This window comes from Nyctibius grandis, chromosome 27 (assembly GCF_013368605.1).
Source record: "Nyctibius grandis isolate bNycGra1 chromosome 27, bNycGra1.pri, whole genome shotgun sequence".
Lineage (NCBI taxonomy): Eukaryota > Metazoa > Chordata > Aves > Nyctibiiformes > Nyctibiidae > Nyctibius > Nyctibius grandis.
Genome location: NC_090684.1, coordinates 1,041,853 through 1,062,536, shown reverse-complemented (window position 1 = coordinate 1,062,536; position 20,684 = coordinate 1,041,853). Strand labels below are relative to the sequence as shown.

The following is a 20,684-nucleotide window of genomic DNA, read 5'->3' as shown; positions in this document are numbered from 1 at the left end:
ACCTAGCTCAGACCGGCCTCGGCAGCAGTCTGAATTTCAGCTTACCTAGGGCTTGGTCCAATTGCTACTTACCAGTTGCTGATATAAACCCTGTGGCAATGTAAGTGTTTTTAGAAGCCCAACGAAGGAACGAACGGGCAGCTGGCCCTAACTGCCCCGTCACTCTCCAAACACCCCTCGGATCCAGCTGGTTAGGCCGGCTGGCAAAGGAGCTTGTGCAGTTCAGCCTGTGCTGCTTCTAGAAATAGGTCTTGGTTTTGAGCTTTTCATTAGTAATGAAACTTGCATACTTATTTGCAAGTCCTAACTAGAATGTTATGCTTAAAATTGAAAACGCAGTGTGAGCAATGCGAGCAGCAACATAAAAGGCAGGCTTGTCTTCGTAATGGCTTATTCTCTCCACTCCTCAAAATTGTATTTATTTGCATTCTCATCTCTTTACTGCAGCTCTGGCTACAGAACCAGGTTCTTCAGGAGGGAAGCGTGCAATGTGTATCTTGAAGCTTTTACTCTATTTATAGATGTGTCCCCAAACCTGAATGGCGTGTAAATTAGTCCAGACAGTGCGAGCACACCACAAAACCCAGAGAATTCTCCAATTCCTTTGCACATAGCTACAAAGTCCACAAGCATTGATGTGGTATGGGCAGCGTTTCTGCCGCGCTGCCTGTGTGTTGGTGACTAATACAGCCTGGCTAGCAATGGTACAGTCAACTCGGAGCCAAGCTAACCCAACAGGAGTGACTCCCAGGTAAACTGCCACTCTTCTGTGCTTCTCATGATGGTGAAAAAAAGAAAAAAGTGTAAATAAGTGGTAAAAAATGAGTAGATACTCTTTAAATAAAGCAAAGTGCACAGGTTTGGGGGATGCTGTCTTGCTGCTTATCGAGCTGGCAGCTGCTGCCCTCCCGTGGCAGAACATAAAGCTTCACCAAAACCCTGCCAGATGCTGAAGCATTTGTATTTTTTTGTCCTGCCACACTAGAAGTCTTTAAGCAATTGTAAAAACAGGATTAATATATCAATAATGACCTATTGTCCATATAGGCTTCACCTTCCACCATTATGCTTTTTGCCACAGAGTGTTGTGTTTTGCTCGCAGGGTGGCAATGTGAGGAACTGAACGTGGTTTAATACTTGACATTTGAAACTTTTATTTTTAGCTATGCACAATGGAAACCCTACGTCAAGTTTTGGAAAGAAAAGCTTCCTGAAAACAAGCAGGACTTAGAGCCTGCCTTGCACTAGTGCTGAAGAACCATAGTACCCTAGCATTAAACAGTAACACAGTGCACATTTATTTAAGAATGGTTTTAATTTAAGGGACTGAAATCACAACTTCACTTTAACTGTGTGAATAGTCTCAGCTGGCTCTTCACTACTACAGAAGTGGCTCGGTGAAACTTATACCCAGTTACAAATGAAAACTATGATTTATGTAAAAACTGTCTTCCACTCTTTCCAAGACAACTTTTTCACAAACAGCACAAGACCTGCTTCAGTTTCCAGTACACCATCAGCGGTCCATAACAGGTAACGTTTTTGGTTGTTCGAGGGGTACTTTTGAGGAAACTTGTCAGTTTTCATGATCATTTTCCTTTTCCTTGTCATACACTGCTCTAGATCAGGAAGTCTGCTCTGTAAACACCTGTATGACGTGGGAATTAAAGTAGCAAACGAGGTTTAAAAACAGTATGAGAAAAGTGCAGAGCCTGGGAAAGTTTAGTCTGCCTAAAAATTAATTGTGGGCTCTGCACAATTTGGATCAACTAAAACCTGTTTATGCAGGGATAAGCCCACTGGAAGTGGTGTACATTTTAGTGTTGCTATCATGCTAAAGAAACAGGAGTAGCATTCATTTCAACAGCATTTTTTGTTTCATTAGTCAGGACCTGCTTTATTCTGTCAAGGAAATATTATGCCAGACCCAGCCATATCTAGAGCAGTGGCAATGCATGCAGAGCAATGTTTGTTTTTTCAGTTAAATATGTTCCAGGGAAACAGTTTAGTTTGAGAAGTATGCGGTATACTACAAAAAACACCTCTAAGGATTATGTGGAGTCTGTTTTGGGGATTGTGGGAGTGCTTGGTCCCCTCAGTCTCCACCACAAAAAGTCACTCATTGCAGTTGCATAAGGAGTCTCATTTATCACTAAGCAGAGTCTTACAGGAGCAAGCAAATGAAAACTGAAGTCCTTAGTCCAGTTTTTCCCTTACATAAACTTTTGTTCACAGGTCTGATCTTTGAGTAAGTTGTCTTCAGCACAGAGGAGATGAAACATGGTGTCAAACAGCACAGCAACTGCTAACTTCTCTTGGCTTTCAGCATGCTACACTAACAGCCCCTTGGAGCTGGCCCCAGCTGCAAGCCAATGCTGAGCATCACAGGTCCCACTATTTCAGCACGTGCCATGCGCTCTCACGAAGGTATTTAATTACAGGGCTACAGCTGGGATCCTTATCATACAGCACACAGGACTTCACACCAACCACTGGTATTCCAGTACCCACCAATGGAGCAGCAGTGCACAAACAGTGCTCGCTGTAGGATCTGCACTGGTAGGTGCTGAAGACCAACCCTCTAAACCACATGCTGCGTTAAGGACAACACTAGAACCCTTCTGGTTTTTAAATGCTAACTCGTCTTCCCAGTTGGAAGAACTGATTTACATAGCAAAGAGCTTTGCTCAAGGGTGAGGCTCTTGCACCCAACTAACAAGAGGTGGGTGTTTTTAATCTCCCCCCAAAAATGTTTCTATTAATTCCATTGATGGTTTGGAGAACTGAGGGAGGAACAGTGTTTTGTTTTGTTTTTTTTTAATTATACCCAATTCCCTGTCTCTCCAATTCTCCTCTGTGCCTGAAGTCAATTTTTTTCTGGGTAAAATACTGAAGTCTCATCACAGGTGAAACCAGCTCCTGGGGAGAGGGTCAAGCTTGGTTTGTAACTAACTTATGCCTAATTTAAAATTACTACAGGAACCCTCTTAGTTACAATCCTCAAGGCAGACAACAGACCATACCCGCTCCAGTTCACACACCTTTGACTTCAGCAGAATCAAAGTAATGTCAGGAAGGAATTTGGACCATGAGTTTATAAAACTATTCTTTTACACAGTTGACTCCAGAAGCTTCACCAGTTGGTATGGGGACGGTGTGATGTAAAACCTGATGATCCCATCCAACTGTAGTGAGCAAGGCATCGTCTGAAGGGGACCACGATAAGCCTTTCACAAAGTCTCGATGCGAATGGCTTCTGAACCTGGAAAACATGAACGCTCCGTTAGCCATAAAGCATTGTCACCAAGGGTTTATGGGCTTGTGCAACTCCTAACTGCTAGTTTGTCAGGATGATGCTCCCCTATTTAAGGAGTATTTTCATCTCCCACTCAGCATATGGATAACTAATTAGCTCAATGAGAAGTCAAGAAAAAGAGCTACAGTAGTGAATACATTCTGCTAGTACTTACACCTCTGAGAGGTCTGAGTCAAGAACAGCTACTGAGCAGTCTTCACTGATTGTAGCCAGTAAGGGCGAACTAGAGGACAGGGATGAGATGATGGTTAGAACAATCAAATACAACAAAGCTTGTGAAAAGCACATTTCTTAGTGAGCCTGACCCAGGTACAGTGAATTAACAGGCATCAAATCTTACAAAAGTTTTTTCCACCATCATTTGGCAGGTTGCCAGCATGCTAACCAAGAATACTCTTAGTGTCAGAAAGCAAGTAACCCTTCTTCAAGCAGAGGGGACTGTAATTAGAAAAATCCCCAGTGAGCCAGTCAATAATTGTGAACACTGCAAAAGTGTTCTCATGTACATTCACACACTTCTTGTCAGAAGTGAGACGTTGTTTGTTTACTCTATTCTTCACTATCGATCTTCTTGATAAAAAGACCAAAACCTAGTAGTCCCATAGGTTTTACTCTAAAAACAAATAAGGCTTTCAAGTGTATATGGTCATGCATTCTATGCCAGTATATCAGACTGTACCTATGTGTAGAAAATGCAAACCCCGTGATGCTTTGGGCATGCACAGTGGAGCTGAGGGCAGAATCAGGATTCTTTATGTCTACTAGTGCAACTGTTCCATTTTCATCACCTTTAAGAGAGGAAGGGAGAATGAGATTTTAGCAAAATTGTCATGTGAAAAGACTTTGATTTGTCTGGTTAAAGTCAAATAATAAGATCACTTCTTACCCAAAGCAAAGATGTCACTTTTCTGTGGATGCCACATGGCTGAGGTAGGAAGGTGATTACAGGCACTGCAAACTGCGAGTAAATAAAATGGGATGAGTGTGAGAAGAGTCACTACAACGATATTCCTATACTACCTCAGTTAGCACTGCTACTGCACTAGGAAATATTTAAAAGCTTATTGTACTTCTTAGACTTCCTTAGGTTTTAATAGGTTTTTCTGCCCAAATGGTCAGATTGCTCGATTTGAAGTTAGACATAGTGAAGTCAGGCATAAAATGATTTATTTCTTCCACTAAAAACTCACAAGCAGTGACTGCATACAGAAACATACCAATTCGAGTAGCTGGTTTTGGGCATCTGGTGTCCCAGAGTAAAGTTCTGCTGTCCTGTAAGTGCAAAGTGAATGAGAAGGTTTTTACAATTTCTTTGTGGCAGGGGGTAGGTATAAACTCAGATTCACTGCAGTACTGCTACTGACCCACATCCAAACCCACACCACCTCTTCCTTTGTGTTAAAATGATGCTGCAATTAACTGAAAGCTAGCTCCTTCAGTCATCCCCAGGACAGACCTAGGGACTCCCACATTTCAATACAAACCTGTAGAAATCAGCTTGGTAATTTACCAGCAACTGACTGGACTAGAACATTGAAATAAGAGGGGTATCCAGCTTGTAACATAACAGGCGGTTTCTCAGTAAGTACACATAACTGTAAATAACTACAGTTAAATCTCATTTTTATTGGGTAGATTTAGACAGCGAGCGAGCTTTACCTCAGCACAGGACAGGAACACAGTCTCCTTACCAGGACAGGAAGCCACACATGCCACTGAACCGGCGTGAGCTACCAAAAGCACAAAAGGATAAAGAGCCTCAAAGATTGTCTCCAACTTTCCCGCATATTCCCAAGGACCTCTGAAGGCACAGCAGTACAATAAAGAATAGTTTATGCCCAGATACAGGGGCACCTGCTACTCGGCAATAGCCAACTGCTTCCTACCAGATGAGCTGCCAAATCCAACCAGAGCCACTGCAGTCAAGTCCCTGTGACACACATAAGCTCGAGGAAGCCTCTCCAGACAAGAGGTCAGTTACAAAGGGGCCAGAGGGGAGAGGATCATACAAAGTATGGCCTCTGTTGCGGCTAGGGATCACAATACCACATCTCCAGAGACCGGCATCTCCAATGAGCTGTTGTTCAAACCAAATACGGGTTAGGAGATCACACGATCATGTGCAGGTGGAAGAAGGATTTCAATACAGAAGAAATATTCTAAAATAGGCTTAGAGATGCACGGCAAACTAAGCCTTACAGCATTCATTTTGTGAGGAGAAATGAGCAACAAAGAAACAACGCTGTGCCAGAAACTTCACAGACTGGCAAACATTAGATCATGGCCCCAGGTGTGGTTTGGCAGACGGGAGATACCCAGTGATGCTGCAGGACTGAGCTCAGCCTGCAGCAACCGGTGAGGGGCCAGGAGGAGCCGGGCGGTGGGGCCGGCGGGGCACTCACCTCTGTAGGAGTGCAGCACCGTTTGCTGGGGGAGGTCCCAGATCTTCACGCTGTGGACAAGAGCGAGCAGTCAGTGCCCAGCACCAGCCCCGGCGCACGGCAGCCGGGCTGGGGACACTCACCAGAAGTCCCTGCCACCACTGACAGCCTGAGTGCTGCCGGCCAGGACGGCCACCGTCATCACGATGTCATCGTGCTCGTATTTACAGAACTTGTTGACGATGAGGGTTTCCTTCTCGTCCAGCTCCCACAGCTCCACAGCGCCTGGCGGGGGAGGCGGGGGGGCACCCACCTCAGTGTGTGTGCGGGGGGCACCCACCTCAGGGGGTGCTCCGGGGGGGATCCCCGTTGCTTACCGGAGTCGGAGGCCACCAGGATGCCCCTGTCAGCCACCCAGCGCAGGTCGGCGACGCCCGCCTCGGTCTGGACGCCGGCGGTGCAGAAGCCCTCGCTGGGGGCGCGGCGGGGGTCGGCGAAGACCCAGAGGGAGCCGGTCCAGCAGCGCCCGCTCAGCCCCGAGGCGCCCAGCAGCAGGGCCCCGTCTGCGGGAGAGGCGAAGGGAGAGGCCCGGTAAGCGCCCGCCGCCGCTCCCCGCAGGCCCGGCCCGGCCCTCCCCGCTCCCTCCCCGGGCCCGTGGCCCCGCTACCTGCGCGGTAGTGCGCGCCCTCCAGGTGTCGCTCCATGCAGGCGGGCGCGTTGGGCGGGATGTTCCACTCGGGGCCGGCCGCGGCCTCCCCGCCCGCCGGGGGCGCCGGGGGCTGCTCGGGCGGCGGCTCCTCCATGGCGGCGGCGGCGGGAACGGGGCCGGCGGCGCCCCCACGTGCTCCCCCGCCGCGCGCGCCGCCGCCTCTCGCGAGAGCCCCCGCCCCGCCCCGCCGCGCGCGTCTCGCGAGAGCTTCTCCGCCGCCATCTTGGTGCGGAGGCGGCCGGCGGTCACCGGGACGAAAGGGGTCGGGGTCGCGCCGCTGCCCGCCCTGCCCCTCCCGCCATGCTCTCCCGCCTCGTCCTCCGCGCTGGTGAGCCGGGGGGGGGAGCGCCGTCTCCCTGGGGTGCGGGCGGTGGGCGCGGGGTTGTCCTGGTTGAGCTCTCTCCTGACGCGCTCTCTGCCCCTCTTCCTCCCTCAGCCCCGGCCGCGCTGAGGAGCCTACAGCCTCCCGTCACCGTGGGGTGAGTACTGCGGGCCGGAGGGGCCTCGGAGGGCAGCGGCGGGGGCTTTGACCTCTGGCTGAGGCCTAGCGGCGCCTCCGGTGTGCCAGGTGGCCCGGCCGGCTGCCGTCCCCTCCTGGTGACAGGCTGCCTGAGGAGGCCTGGGAGCGCCTCAGAAACCGACCGGTCGTTGTTTTTAAATGGCGTTATTCTGGGGTTTTGTCTTTGTGTTTGACGTTATAGGCTTAGAAGATAGTTAACGGTGGGAAGGAACCTCTGGAGGTTATCTAATCCCTCCCACTTCTTCAAAGGAGGCGTGTCTAGTGGATGCCTACCTGTTTAATTGGAAATGTGTTTGAGCCTCATCTGAGCGTGGGGGGGTTTCTGAAAAATAAGAAGCTTAATGGAAACTTTCTCCTTATTTGTAGTGTATTGCACACCACAAGACCACTGCACACAACTCAGCAGTGTTTGGCTCCTTTGCCACCTCTGCCTGAGAAAGGAGGAGAAGTCCGTCATGGTTTGATCCCTGAGGAGTTTTTCCAATTTCTCTATCCTAAAACAGGAGTTACAGGTTAATATATGCTTTTTCTTTTTTTTTTAAATGTGTTTTTAGTTATGTTTGTTTAGTTCAGTCCACCACTTCTGGCTGCTGAAAAGGTAAAACCTTAAACTAGCTACCTCTTAGATGTTTGACTTCAGCAAGCCTCTTCATGCTTTGTACAAATAATGCTGCTTTTTTGTTTCTCTAGGGCCTTACATGTTGGGAACTGGACTCTTGCTTTATTTTCTCTCTAAGGAAATCTATGTAATTAACCATGAGACAGTTGCAGCTGCCTGCATATTAACAGTCATCATTTATGGTGTAAAAAAATATGGAGCTGATGTAGCAGCTTTTGCTGACAAACTTAATGAGGTAAAAAAAGAAACCAGAATCTAACTTTGTAGTAGTTAATAACTATTCTGAGTTACCTGTTTAAATATTTAAAAGGATGCAGTGTCCAGGCTGTCATAAAAATCTGAGTCTGATATCTTCAGAATGTTACTTAAATAAGGTATGGTTTAGATCTTATGTTCATACCGTTACATAAGTCTTCAAAAATAGAACACTTCATACCAGCATGAATTATTTTTTTTTTAAAGTATGATTGATTATGGACCCTAATTTTTCTATTTTGCCATCCTTTAACCTCAACGCTGGCACAATCCACTTTATGCAGACATTTCTCAAATCTTAATGCAGAATTGCAGAAGCTAATTACAGATCCCTTGTTTTTTCTTACTTTAATTCTGAAGCATATTTTTTGTTTATTCTTTCAGGAGAAAGTTGCTCAAGCTTTAGCTGTGAAAAATGGGGCTATTAACGATCTTGAGACTGCCATTGAACAGGAGAAGAAGGAGCAGTGGCGGGTTGAAGGCCGCAGTTACCTCTTTGACGCTAAGCGGGTACGCGGTTCCAGCTCTCCTGTTCCCTTCCACTGCAGTGTCCCGCTACATAACCTGCGTGTCCCTTAGATTGCCAACAAGTCACAAACCATTTACCCTCTGTGTGCTGTGGACAGGGCCGGTTCCACCACCTGATCTGGTGACTTTTGCTATAGAATGTGTTCTGCTGCTGGTTTATATTCTGGCCAAGTGTTAACCCTGTGATTTCATCTTCTGTGTCTAGAATAATATCGCAATGTTGCTGGAAACTAATTATCGTGAAAGATTACTGACAGTGTACAACGAAGTAAAGAAAAGGCTGGACTATCAAGTGGCTATGCAGAATTTAAAGCGTCAGAAAGAGCACGATCACATGATTCAGTGGGTGGAGAAAAGTGTTGTTCAGAGCATCACACCTCAGCAGGTACTTGGGGTTTTTTAATCTGCTTTACATTATAGTCTGTACAGATATTTGCTGTCCAGTGATTCTGGCTTAAGGCAGAAGATGATAGGTTGTCTTTGGATGACTTCCAAAAGTGGCTGCAACGCTTTCCTACTGCTGAGTAAGAGCTAACAAGCCCAGTTACTAGGTACCAGATGCTTTTGTTGCTGGTGATTTAAGCCAGAATCACCTGTGGTGTTTGTTGTTGCAGCATAGAGTTAAGCTCGTGATAAGATGTATAGCTAACAGGTTGGGGAATTCACTTAAAAATTTTCCATGTAAGACCATGGCAGTTTAAGATGGGCTCTGGATGTCTTTCCTTTTAAGGAATAAAGCTGAGAACAAAAAAAGAAAAGATGTTCCTAGCACTGCATGTAGATGCTTTGATGCTGGTCATTGTTTGGATTTGAATCTCTGGCTTCATGAACTATCATTATCTCTAAAAGGGAGTATCTAAAATGCATTAGGGTGCATATTTTGCTTGTTTAAACGCCTTTTGTAAAGTCTTTCTTCTGAAAGCTGTTTCCCTTCCTTTTGCAGCAGAAGGACAGCATTGCAAAGTGCATTTTGGACCTGAAGGCATTGTCGAAGAGCGCACAGGCAGCAGCGGTGTAACCACGTCTGATGCCACTGACATGTGTCTCGTTACTTACTATTGGAAACTCTTATGATTCTAAAGTATCATTAAACAGACAAACAAAACACTGTGCTGTCTTTCACTAGCAGTAGCAACAGTAATTTCCTTTTTGTGTTTGAAGTAGCCAGATCGGTCGCACAAACGGCTACGGTTAGTGTGTAGTGGGGGGTTAGTTGCAACCACAGTATGTGCGATTCTGTTTGGTTCCTTGTTTGGTCGTGAGTGCTTCCAGAGAGAAGGTACAGAACTTCATGGTGAAAAATTCCGGTGCTAATACAGTGATCGGTTTTTGGGTTAGAATAATGTGTGATAATGACCTACAGATATTTTCTGTAGTTGTAAACACGTTCTAAAATCAAAATGAGTGCCAGTGTTCCTATTCACGTAGTCCAGCACTTGGAGGTACTCTGAATGAATGTCCTCATTTGAAAAATGAACTGAAAAAACTGCTTTCATAGCAAAACTTCAAATGGTGATGAAAGCACCTTCCTGCTCTGTGGAAAAGAGGATGTACCTGGCAGGAAACGTATCAAAAGCTACCAGAAAGCTTGGCTTAAACTGAGCTCACCAGTATTAAGTTTAAAACTGTGAAATAGGTAAGTTTATTCTAAGGGGTGGGGTTTTTCTGGATTTTCATAGGGGAAAAAAAAAGTTGCTTTTTTTTTTTCTTTTTTTGTGTAACAGGGAGAATAGTTTTATGTGTTGTGGTATAAGCCTTTTCATTTTCTTTTTATAGGAAACTTTCCCTGAAGGTTGTTATATCTCAAATGCCCTAACTGAGCAAAGCACTTACCTAACTTGTAGCTTCCTCCTTTCTGTGTTGGCAAGTGATTTATTTAGTCAACTTAAGCAAGCAGACTAGGGTGTGCTTACATGCCTTTTTTATATGGTACTACAGTAGGGAAATGCTTATTTTTAGTGGAGTTAGTAAAATAGCACAGTTTTTTACAGTTTTTGGTACAACAGCTCAGCAAAAGGTGTTCTTCAGAGGTTAAGAACTTTACTTAAAAGTAAGCGAACTTAAGCTGGAGGTGACTTTTTTTAGATCAACGGTTCCTGAGAATGCAGGTGTTTTTCAGTTTCCTATTTCCTGTTTTTTTTAATAAAAAAAAAGTGAAGTTGCTCAACTTCCACATTTGTGTAACCCCACATTTGAATGACACTTGAGCTTTAACTAGTTTGACAGAGATTCTTTTCACAAAGCAAGTGGTTAAACTGTGCTGAGGCTTCAGGAGTTTTGTACCAGCAGGCGGGCAGCAGTTCTATGGTGCGAGGTAAGATGGAACTGCATCACTTATTGTTACTTCTATTACTGCAAACACAACGCAGTTTTAGACTTGCTGTAGGAAGCTGGGAGGTGTTAACTGACTCTTCTGGAGTGTGGCCAATGATTGGTATGCAGTAGAAAAGGATGACAGCAACAGAACAGGACGTTTGCTTTCATGTTGTCAGCGATGCTTTGATGGTGTTCACAAGGTGCAGTTTGCAAGACATGTAGTGAGAAATACCAGGGTAGGAATTGTGTAGTAGACTGGTATTTCTCTATCTTTAAGATTCCACCTCCAAATTTGAGAAGAAAGTTATCGCTCCTGCTTCGGTGGAAAAAGTGTAGCTGGAGAAAGAAAAACGTGGAGGGGCATTTTGTCAAAGCTGCTTCTGATAAAAAATGTATCATAAAGTTCACTCAGTTCTAGCTGCTGCAAAAATAATACTGTGGGTGCTGTTTTAGTTCTTAAATATACTCCGTCCTTCTGAAAGAAGGCAGCATGCTCACCCGAGCAGAGTGACCATGCACGTATGTGCACAGGAACAGGACATTGAGAAGTAGGATTTGTGCTGAGCAGTTGCTGGGTTTGCTGCTGTGACTGTGCCAGTTTGCGTAAGATGTCTGAAACACTGATAAAAACTAAGTAAAGTCTGTGGGTTAGAGGAAGGTGATAGGTTTGTTTTGCTCTAGTGTGTGTGTGCATATATGTATATAAATATAACTTTTTTCCCCCTCCCCTCCTTTAGCTTCTCTTACAGTTCATTAATGTTTGGAGAGAATGGGAGGTAGATCCTCAAAAGCAAACGCAGGTATTTTCTTCTTTAAGGAATTTTCTTAGAGGAGGTATCTTGAGTAAGTTGATACTGTCCTGATTCAAAAAGGGCTGCTGTGGGGGTAGCTTCGCAGGAGATGTGTGCATTTGGGGGAGAACTGCATGGCTGCCAAAGGCTGCTGTGCAACGGTAATAATATGAATAACTAAATTTTTCTGTCTGGTGTTTCCCCTTTCAGCCCTCTGATAGAGAAATGTTATACTTAGAATAATACTTGAATAGATGCATGCCTCTATGTAGATCTTGTTGCTTGTAATATTACTGAAGAAATTAACACATTTTAAAACCAGGTTTTGATATTTTTTTTTCTGTTCAGTTCCAGTTACACCAGCACCCATTTCCACTACTGTCACTGTACATACCACTGTATATACCACTACGGCTGACCTAAAAACAGAAGTCAAATGCTGGATTGATAAGTAAATGCTCCACCATTATTTCCTGACTTCAAACACATAGAGTTCCCTGAGACGACAGGTTCCTCCTGTAACGGAGGGGTTCTATGTAACACATTTCATCTTGGGGTTTTAAAAGGTTGCTTAGAACTTCCTAGTCTGTGCACTAGATGTTTAATGCATAGTGATGTTTAATGCTGGTACACACCTTTTAATCTCATGGGGCTTGGGATAAATGATGTATTACATTTCATAAAGTTTGGTGAATTTGAGAACTACTGATTCTTCAACACCTCTGTTAAAACTGGGGATACTGACACTGTTTTCTGTGTATCAACAGCTATGAAATGCTCTACATATCACTAGCCTTTATCTCGGGCATCCTGTCGACAGTTTTGGTTTTTGCAATCCTCTGCCTCTTCAGAAAAAGTAAGTGGCACAGTAGAGGGAGCAACGGCAGCATGATGATCCAGGCCTGCTGGCAGGGAAGTGCTTCACATCTTGTGCTGCACATCTTAACGTGGATGGAGCTAAGCTTCCATGCTCTTTGGGCTGCATCTTACAGCACTAGGGTTTCAACGTAACTTCTACAGAAGTTTCTTTGAGAGAAGCTCAAATTATGTCTCCCTTGAATAATTAACATTGATGAACAAGTCATTTGTGGCAGTAACTCTCCATGAATCATCTCAGTTTTCACAGAAGAATTAACTTTAGCACTGATGAGTTGTGGTGTGTTTTGTCAGTTGTGTTTGTTTTGGTTCGGGTGGTTTTTTGTCCTAACAGTGGCCACACAGAGTTCTCCCTAAATTCACCAGTAGTTTTCATCCTGGTCTAGCCACTTCCAAGAGGTGGGCAGGGGCTTGGGCTACCCTCCCACTTGGGCTGCCAAGCTGCTCACTTTGCAGTGAAGGTCTGGGACAGATTTTACAAGTGATGTCTAAGCCACGCGCTCTCTGGTACCGCTGTGTCCCCCCGCTCTTGTGCCTCTCACACTGCTGTCCCCAAACATGGTGCAGGTAGCTGAGACTGGTATCCCTCTCCTTCCTAGAGCGTAAGAGATCCCACCAAAATTTACAAGAGCCAGTTCCCTCCCAGACAGCGACTGAGGAATCTGCTAAGAACACCCAGGTAAAGGTCGCAACTATTATTTCTAATACTTTATGTAGAGGCTTCAGATTCTTGATAGAATGGTAAATATTAAGGGGGGGCCAGGGGGAGAAAAGAAGTTTGCTCTTGCAAGACTCAAGTGTTAGCTAACAATTCTTTTCACTAAGGAAAAATTCTTTCTTTTGTGCATCCAAGGCTTCACCCTGTGCTTATAGTTGCAGGGAGTCACCTGAGAAGGTACCTGGACAGTAGGAGGAAAGATATTTGTTCTCTGTTATCCCAGGGCTCAAATGCTGTACTCCCCATGTATTTCAAGCGTTCTGGGGCTTAACTAAACCACTAATTAGGCAGGTTAGGGGAAAATCTTTAAAGAGCAAGCATTTCTGCCGTTTTCGTTCATGTTACTGATTCTTTGGAAGCCCCTGATGCAGAGTCAACCCAGGATCCTGAGCTAGACTAACAACTGCTCTGATCCAGCATAGTGTTCACTAGATGTCCCACGTGCAGGGACAGACTGTGACTGCTTATGGTGTGCAGCGTTGAGGACAAATTAAAAGCAGGAAGTTCATGCTGCGGTGTGATGCTTGCACGCTCTCTAATGTTTGCGGCTTCTTTCACATCCCCAGGGTGAGGTTTTCTATGCCACTCTGACCCTCCAGCAGAGTCGGACACCGATGGCTGTGTGATGATGAAGTTTCTAGTGAAATGAAGACACTTGCACTTTCTGCCCATCAAATGCTACTGGAACATTATATCAAGGCCTGTAGCACCCTGAGAAATGCCAGCACTGCCGTACGTAACATCAGCTCATTTTATAGTTGTAAGGGGAAACTAATGTCTCCTGTTCCCAACTGCTTGCCAACAGTTGTGGACAAATTGCTTTTTATGCCATATTTCCTCATCTGTAAAAATCTCTGTGAGTCCTTGCGCTGCACTTGTAAAGTATCTATGCTTTGAACTACCACAGAGAATTGAAAAATGGAAATGCTTCTCTGTGTGTATTCATATCTGTGCATTTATGTTTCCCTTTTCTGTCACTTACTATAGCATTTTTCTTGTTTTTTGATTGCCAAGTGCTCTGATTAGTTATTTTCTGCTTATTGAAGTTATGATAATGAAATGTTTGTATGTGATTGTCTGCTTCCTGATTGGGTCACATAAAAGAAATGCACAATCACAGTGTGACTGTCAAAATTTCTGGAAATGTTTGTTCATGAGTTATTACCCAGAGTGTTGTAAATATATTGTAAGAAGTTAAAAAATCTTCCCCTTTTCATAAACTGGGGCAAAGTTACCACTAGTGACTCGGTCTTAGCAGCCACAGAGAAGCTTCTCTGCATGTTCCTGTGCCCGTGGGTGGGAGGTTTGTTGTCCGAGGAAGTACAATGATCTCCATCTGTTGTACAACGCTTCTGCAAGACTGAATCGGGGCTAAGCTTCCTCCCACCTCAGCCCTCGGGGCCTCAGAAGCCTTCTTGTTTCTGGTCACCAGAGAGTGTCAGATTCTGGCAGGTAGTTCTTTTTTTCTGAAAATGCAGATGACTGCGTGTGTGCACCGCTCGAGAGGAATCTCTTAGGCAGGACAAGTGCCTCGGGTCCTACAGCCTCCCAGGCCCTGCAGCTGAAGACAGCAGGTCTGACATCTGCGAGGCTTTAAACGAGTGAGGCTGGATGTGCCGCCCATGGATGGCAGCACAAAGCCACAGATGAGCAGCTGGGTTCAGCTCAGCTTAGGCATGCTGCGTTTGGTGGCTTTCCAACAAGCAGTTAGCAGAGCAGTGGCTCCACCTCTGCCAGCTCTGTTGGGTTGTCCTGCCTTCATGACTGCAGAAGCTGATGGAAGGCCAGGGGACCACTGAAAAGCAGGTGCACAAACACCATTGCGTTCTGCAGCCTGGCTTGAGAGGCGTTGTGCGTAAGGCCCACAGGGTCAGGAGTAGAACTTGGGGTCTTTGTTTTGCTGTATCTGCTCTCATCTCAGTCATGGCAGTTTCTTCAAGTGCTATTTAATAGAGAAAATACCATATTACTCCTCAAAACATGCAGCTGCTGAGAGGTTCATGAGGGATGATTGTAGTTGGTTCATAATTATTTTTTTTGTTCCAAATTAAAAATGTTAGTCTGCTGCCTGAGAGCAACTGAAAAATAAGAATGTCTGAAGATACACCAGGCTTGCACAAGTGTTACTTCAGCATACCAGCAAGAATGCTGCCTTCCCGTGTTAAAGTGCAAGAAAAGGTGACTCACCACAGGCTTCCCCTCACCCGAGCCCAGCTAGGATGTTGCGTTTTTCTTGTAGATGTTTCCTCACCGTGAATTGTACTGAAACTTAGCACAACTTTGTGAAATGTTGCCAACCATAGCGCAGCAGTTTTGTGTGCCCTCCTGCAGAGCTGAGCGTGGTACAGTCCTTGGAGGGTGATAGAGAACCTCCGTTTGTTGTGTGGCTGCTAACGAGTCCCAGGCTCATCTCAGAGCATCTGTCTGTCTCTCCCTTTCCCATGCCAAGAGCTCTGTGTAGCCATACACAGCTTTTAATGGTAGCCATCACCCAAGTCTTTGTTTCATAGACAGCTAGAGGAATTTGGGACAACGGCATCTGCTAATCAGAATAGAGGAGGCATTGTGTTTCGCTGTTCTGGCTCTCCTATTTTCACTTTCAGTAGGTTTCTGCTAGAGGTGTTTGTACTTGTGGTCTCCCAAAGACAAACTTTCACAGCAGGAATTTGTATGGCAAAATGCATAGCTATGGGAAAGTCCAGTACAAATTGTCCAGCCCTGGGAGGGTGAGTGGAAACAGCTCATGGGTTAAACAGTGCTTTGAAGGATGGATGGGCAGTAGTGGCCTATGATATTCCCTGACATTTCAGAATTGATTATCTGGTTGCAAAGTTAAAAGGATGGATTATTGGAGCTACAGCGATGATGTCTCGCAGGAGCATGCTAAATCCTTTGCTCTTCCTGAGTGATACTCGTATACACATGGATTGCTGCTACGTGCCTTCACCCATCTTCACATCTAGTTGAAGCATTATTCAGCCTGTTTGATCTCTGTCTGGGGCTGAACGCCACAACAATTTCCAGAGTAAGTGCTGGAAATGAGAACCAGAGACCCAGCCCTGCAGGAGCACTTTCCAGCCAGCACCACCGATGGCAGAAGCCAGCTGAGGAGCCCTCTCCTGCAGCAGGGCAGCTGCTCCTCTGGTTGCCTCACAGAGAGAGGCTGGGTCCAGCTGCGGGGAGCATCTTGCTTCATCATGAAAAGGTGAGCTGTTGCCCCGGGGTTCCCTCTCGGGGGGGCTGAGCAGCGTCGGGCAGCTTGCTGAGACTGCTCTCCTTTGCAGCTTGCTTTCAGAAGGCAGGACAGCTTCCCCTGCTCTCAGCCCTCTGTTGCTGCTCTTGCTCCCTATCCTTATGCCTTGTTCTCTTGGAGTTTGTCAGGCAGCCTGCTAGGAATTTGGTGCAGTGCTGCTCCCTCTTTTCTCAGTTTCTCAAAAATACACAGGCAAAGTTTGCTGGGCATCATTCTAATGAATAATTTTCTGCTCTGTAGGTGGGACCTGTTTTTCTGCTGAAAGCAATCAGTTCTATCAACTGATAATGAGAGATCATGTAGCGAAACCCTGATGTACTTATGCAAGGACTTCCTTTGCTGCTCTGTTTATTGGTAGAGCTGAACTGTGTAACAGGGCAGAGCTTTGGCCTGTGACGAGAGTTACATCAGATAATAAATTGACATGTCTGATCTTAGCTAAAGGAGCAAATGCCAATGCTCTCTGAGATAAATAACTGAATGATGCCCTCCCTTTTCTGCTTTTTCTAGACCCCTTTTATTATTTAAAAATGGAGAAGAAAGAGCCTGGCCTTTAATGGCCTATTTTCAACTTGATCCATGTTCCCTAAAAACAGGCTGTGTGAGCTGTGCAATTTCTGTGCTGTCCTAGTCAGGACACTGACTAAAACAGTGTGGAGATTTCATGCAGGCTGCTTTTTTTTTTTTTCTGATTGTCGTGGGAGAAGAGCAGGCTGAATTAATATAAAATCCATGTAATATTTATTATTATTCATGACAATGTGACAAAACTGCAGCATAATTTGACCAGACTCTAATTTATAGCCTAAATTGACAAAGACGACAAAGGGTGTAAGGGTAGTCAGTGAGGGCATGCCTGGATTGTGAACTGCTGTATTACCAACAACAAAGAACACATTTATCCTGGTTTTCAGTGGACCCAGCCAATCCTTATGGAAAAAAACAACACTGGACAAAATTTGTCTGAAGTCTCTCTTCTGTATTTTCAAAACTATTTAATACAAAAACATATGTAGGCACATACTTACAGCTTTAGAGTAGTCTTCAGATCTGTAACAGTTTGTTAGAACAAGAGCAACTATTCCTCAGGTTTAAAGAGAACTGCAGCAATTACATTTAAATCGGGTGTTAGGAAAGCAAAGAGGTTTATCGATGGTCTGGTATATACTGGCAGGTCAACGTTTGTTCATTGTTTATGACTGTTGGTCTGTTGTTTGCTCCCTAAGAATTGGGTCTGGTTTTTTGCACAGGATATAGGTCCTTAAAATTAAAAGGTATGTGTTTTTGAACTTCTTTATTTTGCAAGCATAGACAATGGGGTTCATGGCAGAATTGGCATGGGATAACAGGATTCCCAAGTACATCAGATACGGGGGGATCTGACTTTCAGGGTAAAAATAGGAAATGCAGTTTATAATGCACAGAGGCAACCAGGATATGGCGAACAGGAAGAGGACAAGTGCTAGAGATTTGGCTGTCTTGAACTCCTGCCCATAAAAAGCTCGTGCCCCTCTCACGCTGGTTGTACCTTGGCTTAGCTTTGTCCGGATGATGTAAAAGATTTCAACATACAGAGCGCACATGATGAGCAGAGGGACAAGGGTCCATGTGAAGAAGCCAAAATACACCATGTAATCCATCCTCATCACAGAGGTAAATCGGCACCTGAGAGAGTCGGAGTTTCTTGGCTCTGTCTTCTTCCATCCAAACAAGGGGACTAATCCTACCAGCAGGGACACAAACCAGCACAAACCCAGCGCCCACCAAACTCTTCTCTCTGTAGTGATTGTTTTATATCTATTGGGGAAGAAAACCCAGGTCACATTAAACAGAAGTGTTTAAAATAGTTAAGGATGGTTTCAAGAACTCACATTTTCAAATACTAAAGGTTCATTGTCACAAAATGGAGCATTAGCAGAACCAAAGCTTATTTTGAGACAGGCCCTAACCCTTCATTTGTAACAGTTACTTTGCAGCACCCTTAAGATGAACTATGCTTAACTTCCCCTCTTTATAATTGGATGTTTTCAACTATTTTGTTTCTTGTTTCGTTATGACCTTAGTGCACCTCTTGCCTAGATATTGCTTTCCTGCTACTAGCAGTGCTCTTATTTCCCAGCTTCCTTGGGTGTACCTGACTCTTTACACTTGGTTTATAAACTTTGCAGGACCAAACTGTTTTTTCACTCTTCAATTTTATAAGTCTTTTCCCCTTAAAAAATATGACTCCTTTCATGCTTGAGGTTATGCTTTGCATTTCTACCTTATGTACTTCTCCATTCAAATATAAAAAGTGAATGACTTCTTAAGTTAGCCCTGTTACTTCTTTTGTATTTTCAGCAAACACTGAAAGGAATTTTATTTAAAAGACTAGCCTCAAAAACACAAAGAAATCTGTAATACTCTCAGCATCCTGCACAATTAACAAAACATCTGAAGAATTCAACTGTTGGACCACAGACTCATCCTGTGAGCAAATTCTGATCAGCAATATCACCGACCTATCGGCCCCGCATGAACACCCCCAGGCTCTGTCCACGCTGCATTATTAACTGCAGGGATGGGTCCCGCTCTAGATAGCTCGTCTCAGGTGGGCTTTTAGGCACAGGTATTTTCTCCATGCGCAAGCACGCATTTAGAGTACGTATTTGTTAGAAAAGGGCCAAGTTAAGGAGGAGAGAGGAGGTGGCACCTGTGGGGCAGAGACGGGGCAGGGAAAGCCGGCAGGAGCAGGGTGAGTGGAGGGGGCCGTGGTGGTCCAGCACTCACCTGGTTGGCAGCTTCACTCGCAGGTACCTGTCGATTGCGATGGCCAGGAGGGAGAGGATGGACGCGTTAGTGAAAACCACCATCAGGCAGCACATAAATAAGCAGGCGTAGAAGTGGACGTGGATGCCCAGACTCACCACGATGGCCAGGGGCATGACGAGGATCCCCACCGCGATATCAGCCAGCGCCAGGGAAACGATGAAGTACAGAGTCGTGTTCTGAAACGTCGAGTTCAGCTTCACCACCCAGATGACCAGGATGTTACCCAAAGTGGCAAACAAAGCAACCAAGCACTCCGTACTGATGTAAATCCCATCCAGGCTGCTCAGCACCAGGCTGTCGTTTAGCATGGCGAGTTGCTGGAGGTGCTCCCACCCTGACTTGAGCTGCAGAAGGGAGCATGGGCGTCGATGACCTCCTGTGGGATTCGTCCTCAGTGTCCAGTTGTTCCAGTGACTCTCCAGTGTACAAACTTCTTCCAGTATTTCACGTCCTTGGCACTTAGGCAGCAAATCAGCTGTTGCCTTTCCAGAGAGCTGCAAATACCTTAGCATCCAGGAAATGTTCCTCGCTCTGGACACATCGCCTGAAGCTCACAGCATCCCTTCAGCAACCTGGTATCAGTAGAATACTTCGGAAATCCATTTTGATGGGAAAAAATGGGAAAGCTTCTACACGCCTGCTTACCAGCAGCCTATAACAAATACTTCAACTGCTTCCTCTTCCGAACTACAGTTTTAGAAGTGGGAGAACTGTAACCAGTGTGCAAAGCTGCCCCTTATCAGTCTAGATAATCACTCTGCAGTCACTATAGGAAATGAGGCAGTTCAGGGGACATTAGGAGGGTAGTGAAACATCATGTTTCACTAAATTCCAATACTTGATTTGATTCTGGGTATACCATTTCAGTTAAGGCCCTGATGTGGCCAAAAAATGCTCTTTACTTGGGCCTTTCTCAGTCTGACAAAAACGCTATCATAATTCAGGTGGCATTTTCAGTGGGAGCCCTCATTTCCGCTAGATATCAGTATGACGACCAACCAAGTCATGTTCAGAGAGTGGCATACTTTTCTATGCTTTGTTTATAGAAGGCAGAGAAAGCAAGGAAAGGTGTGGGAAGTGATGGGAAATAGGGGGGAGAGGGTGTGAAAGCTGTGATCTGCTTGCTGCAGGTGAGCTCGGCTGTGCGTGGTGCCTTGCTCCTTGATGTGGGTCTGCAGTGAAGGAGCTGCTCCACTTCAGATGAAACTGAGAAGAGATGCAAACGTGAGCTTATGTCAGCCTGAGTCGCAGGGTAACCTGGCTCTGGGACAAATGGAAATGCACGCTCTCCAGGAATGAGAAAATAGCAAGTGAACTATTAGGTGGATGGTGCCATATTAGTGTAACGAGGCCTTAAGCAAACATGGGTAATGCTTGGTTTCCTGGACACCGAGTCCTCTGTCTCTTCCACCTGACTTTCTGACAAAACTGAGGATGGGGAAGTGAAATCAGCCCTGAGAGGAGACAGAGCCAGAAATAAATGAGACTTCTTTATTCTCTGCTATTGAAAGAGCTGGAGAAATTCTGCTTCCTTGAAACTGATCTAAGTGCTTCTCGCTCCCTGACTGGAGGGCGTTTTGGTGGGGTTACT

General features: G+C 45.4%; 3 protein-coding genes across 3 annotated transcripts; 1 reads left to right on the top strand and 2 right to left on the bottom strand.

Annotated features, from left to right (window-relative positions):
* Window positions 1-1,296: 1,296 nt before the first annotated feature.
* Window positions 1,297-6,515, bottom strand: WDR77 (WD repeat domain 77). The gene is made up of 10 exons (XM_068419482.1): window positions 6,365-6,515; window positions 6,075-6,260; window positions 5,841-5,982; window positions 5,719-5,768; window positions 4,976-5,046; window positions 4,534-4,588; window positions 4,203-4,274; window positions 3,996-4,104; window positions 3,471-3,539; window positions 1,297-3,262 (listed from the first exon to the last, which is right to left on the bottom strand). Exons 1-10 carry the CDS (start codon window positions 6,498-6,500, stop codon window positions 3,103-3,105), a joined length of 1,050 nt encoding a protein of 349 aa, XP_068275583.1. The 5' UTR covers window positions 6,501-6,515; the 3' UTR covers window positions 1,297-3,102.
* Window positions 6,516-6,609: 94 nt separating this feature from the next.
* On the top strand, window positions 6,610-9,433 carry ATP5PB (ATP synthase peripheral stalk-membrane subunit b). Its single transcript, XM_068419425.1, has 7 exons — window positions 6,610-6,734; window positions 6,843-6,885; window positions 7,293-7,438; window positions 7,617-7,780; window positions 8,185-8,310; window positions 8,534-8,713; window positions 9,272-9,433. The coding sequence occupies exons 1-7, from the start codon at window positions 6,707-6,709 to the stop codon at window positions 9,344-9,346; spliced, it is 762 nt and encodes a 253-aa protein (XP_068275526.1). The 5' UTR covers window positions 6,610-6,706; the 3' UTR covers window positions 9,347-9,433.
* An 8,042-nt stretch (window positions 9,434-17,475) lies between these two features.
* ADORA3 (adenosine A3 receptor) lies at window positions 17,476-19,401 on the bottom strand. The gene is made up of 2 exons (XM_068419423.1): window positions 19,052-19,401; window positions 17,476-18,079 (listed from the first exon to the last, which is right to left on the bottom strand). The coding sequence occupies exons 1-2, from the start codon at window positions 19,399-19,401 to the stop codon at window positions 17,476-17,478; spliced, it is 954 nt and encodes a 317-aa protein (XP_068275524.1).
* Window positions 19,402-20,684: the final 1,283 nt, after the last annotated feature.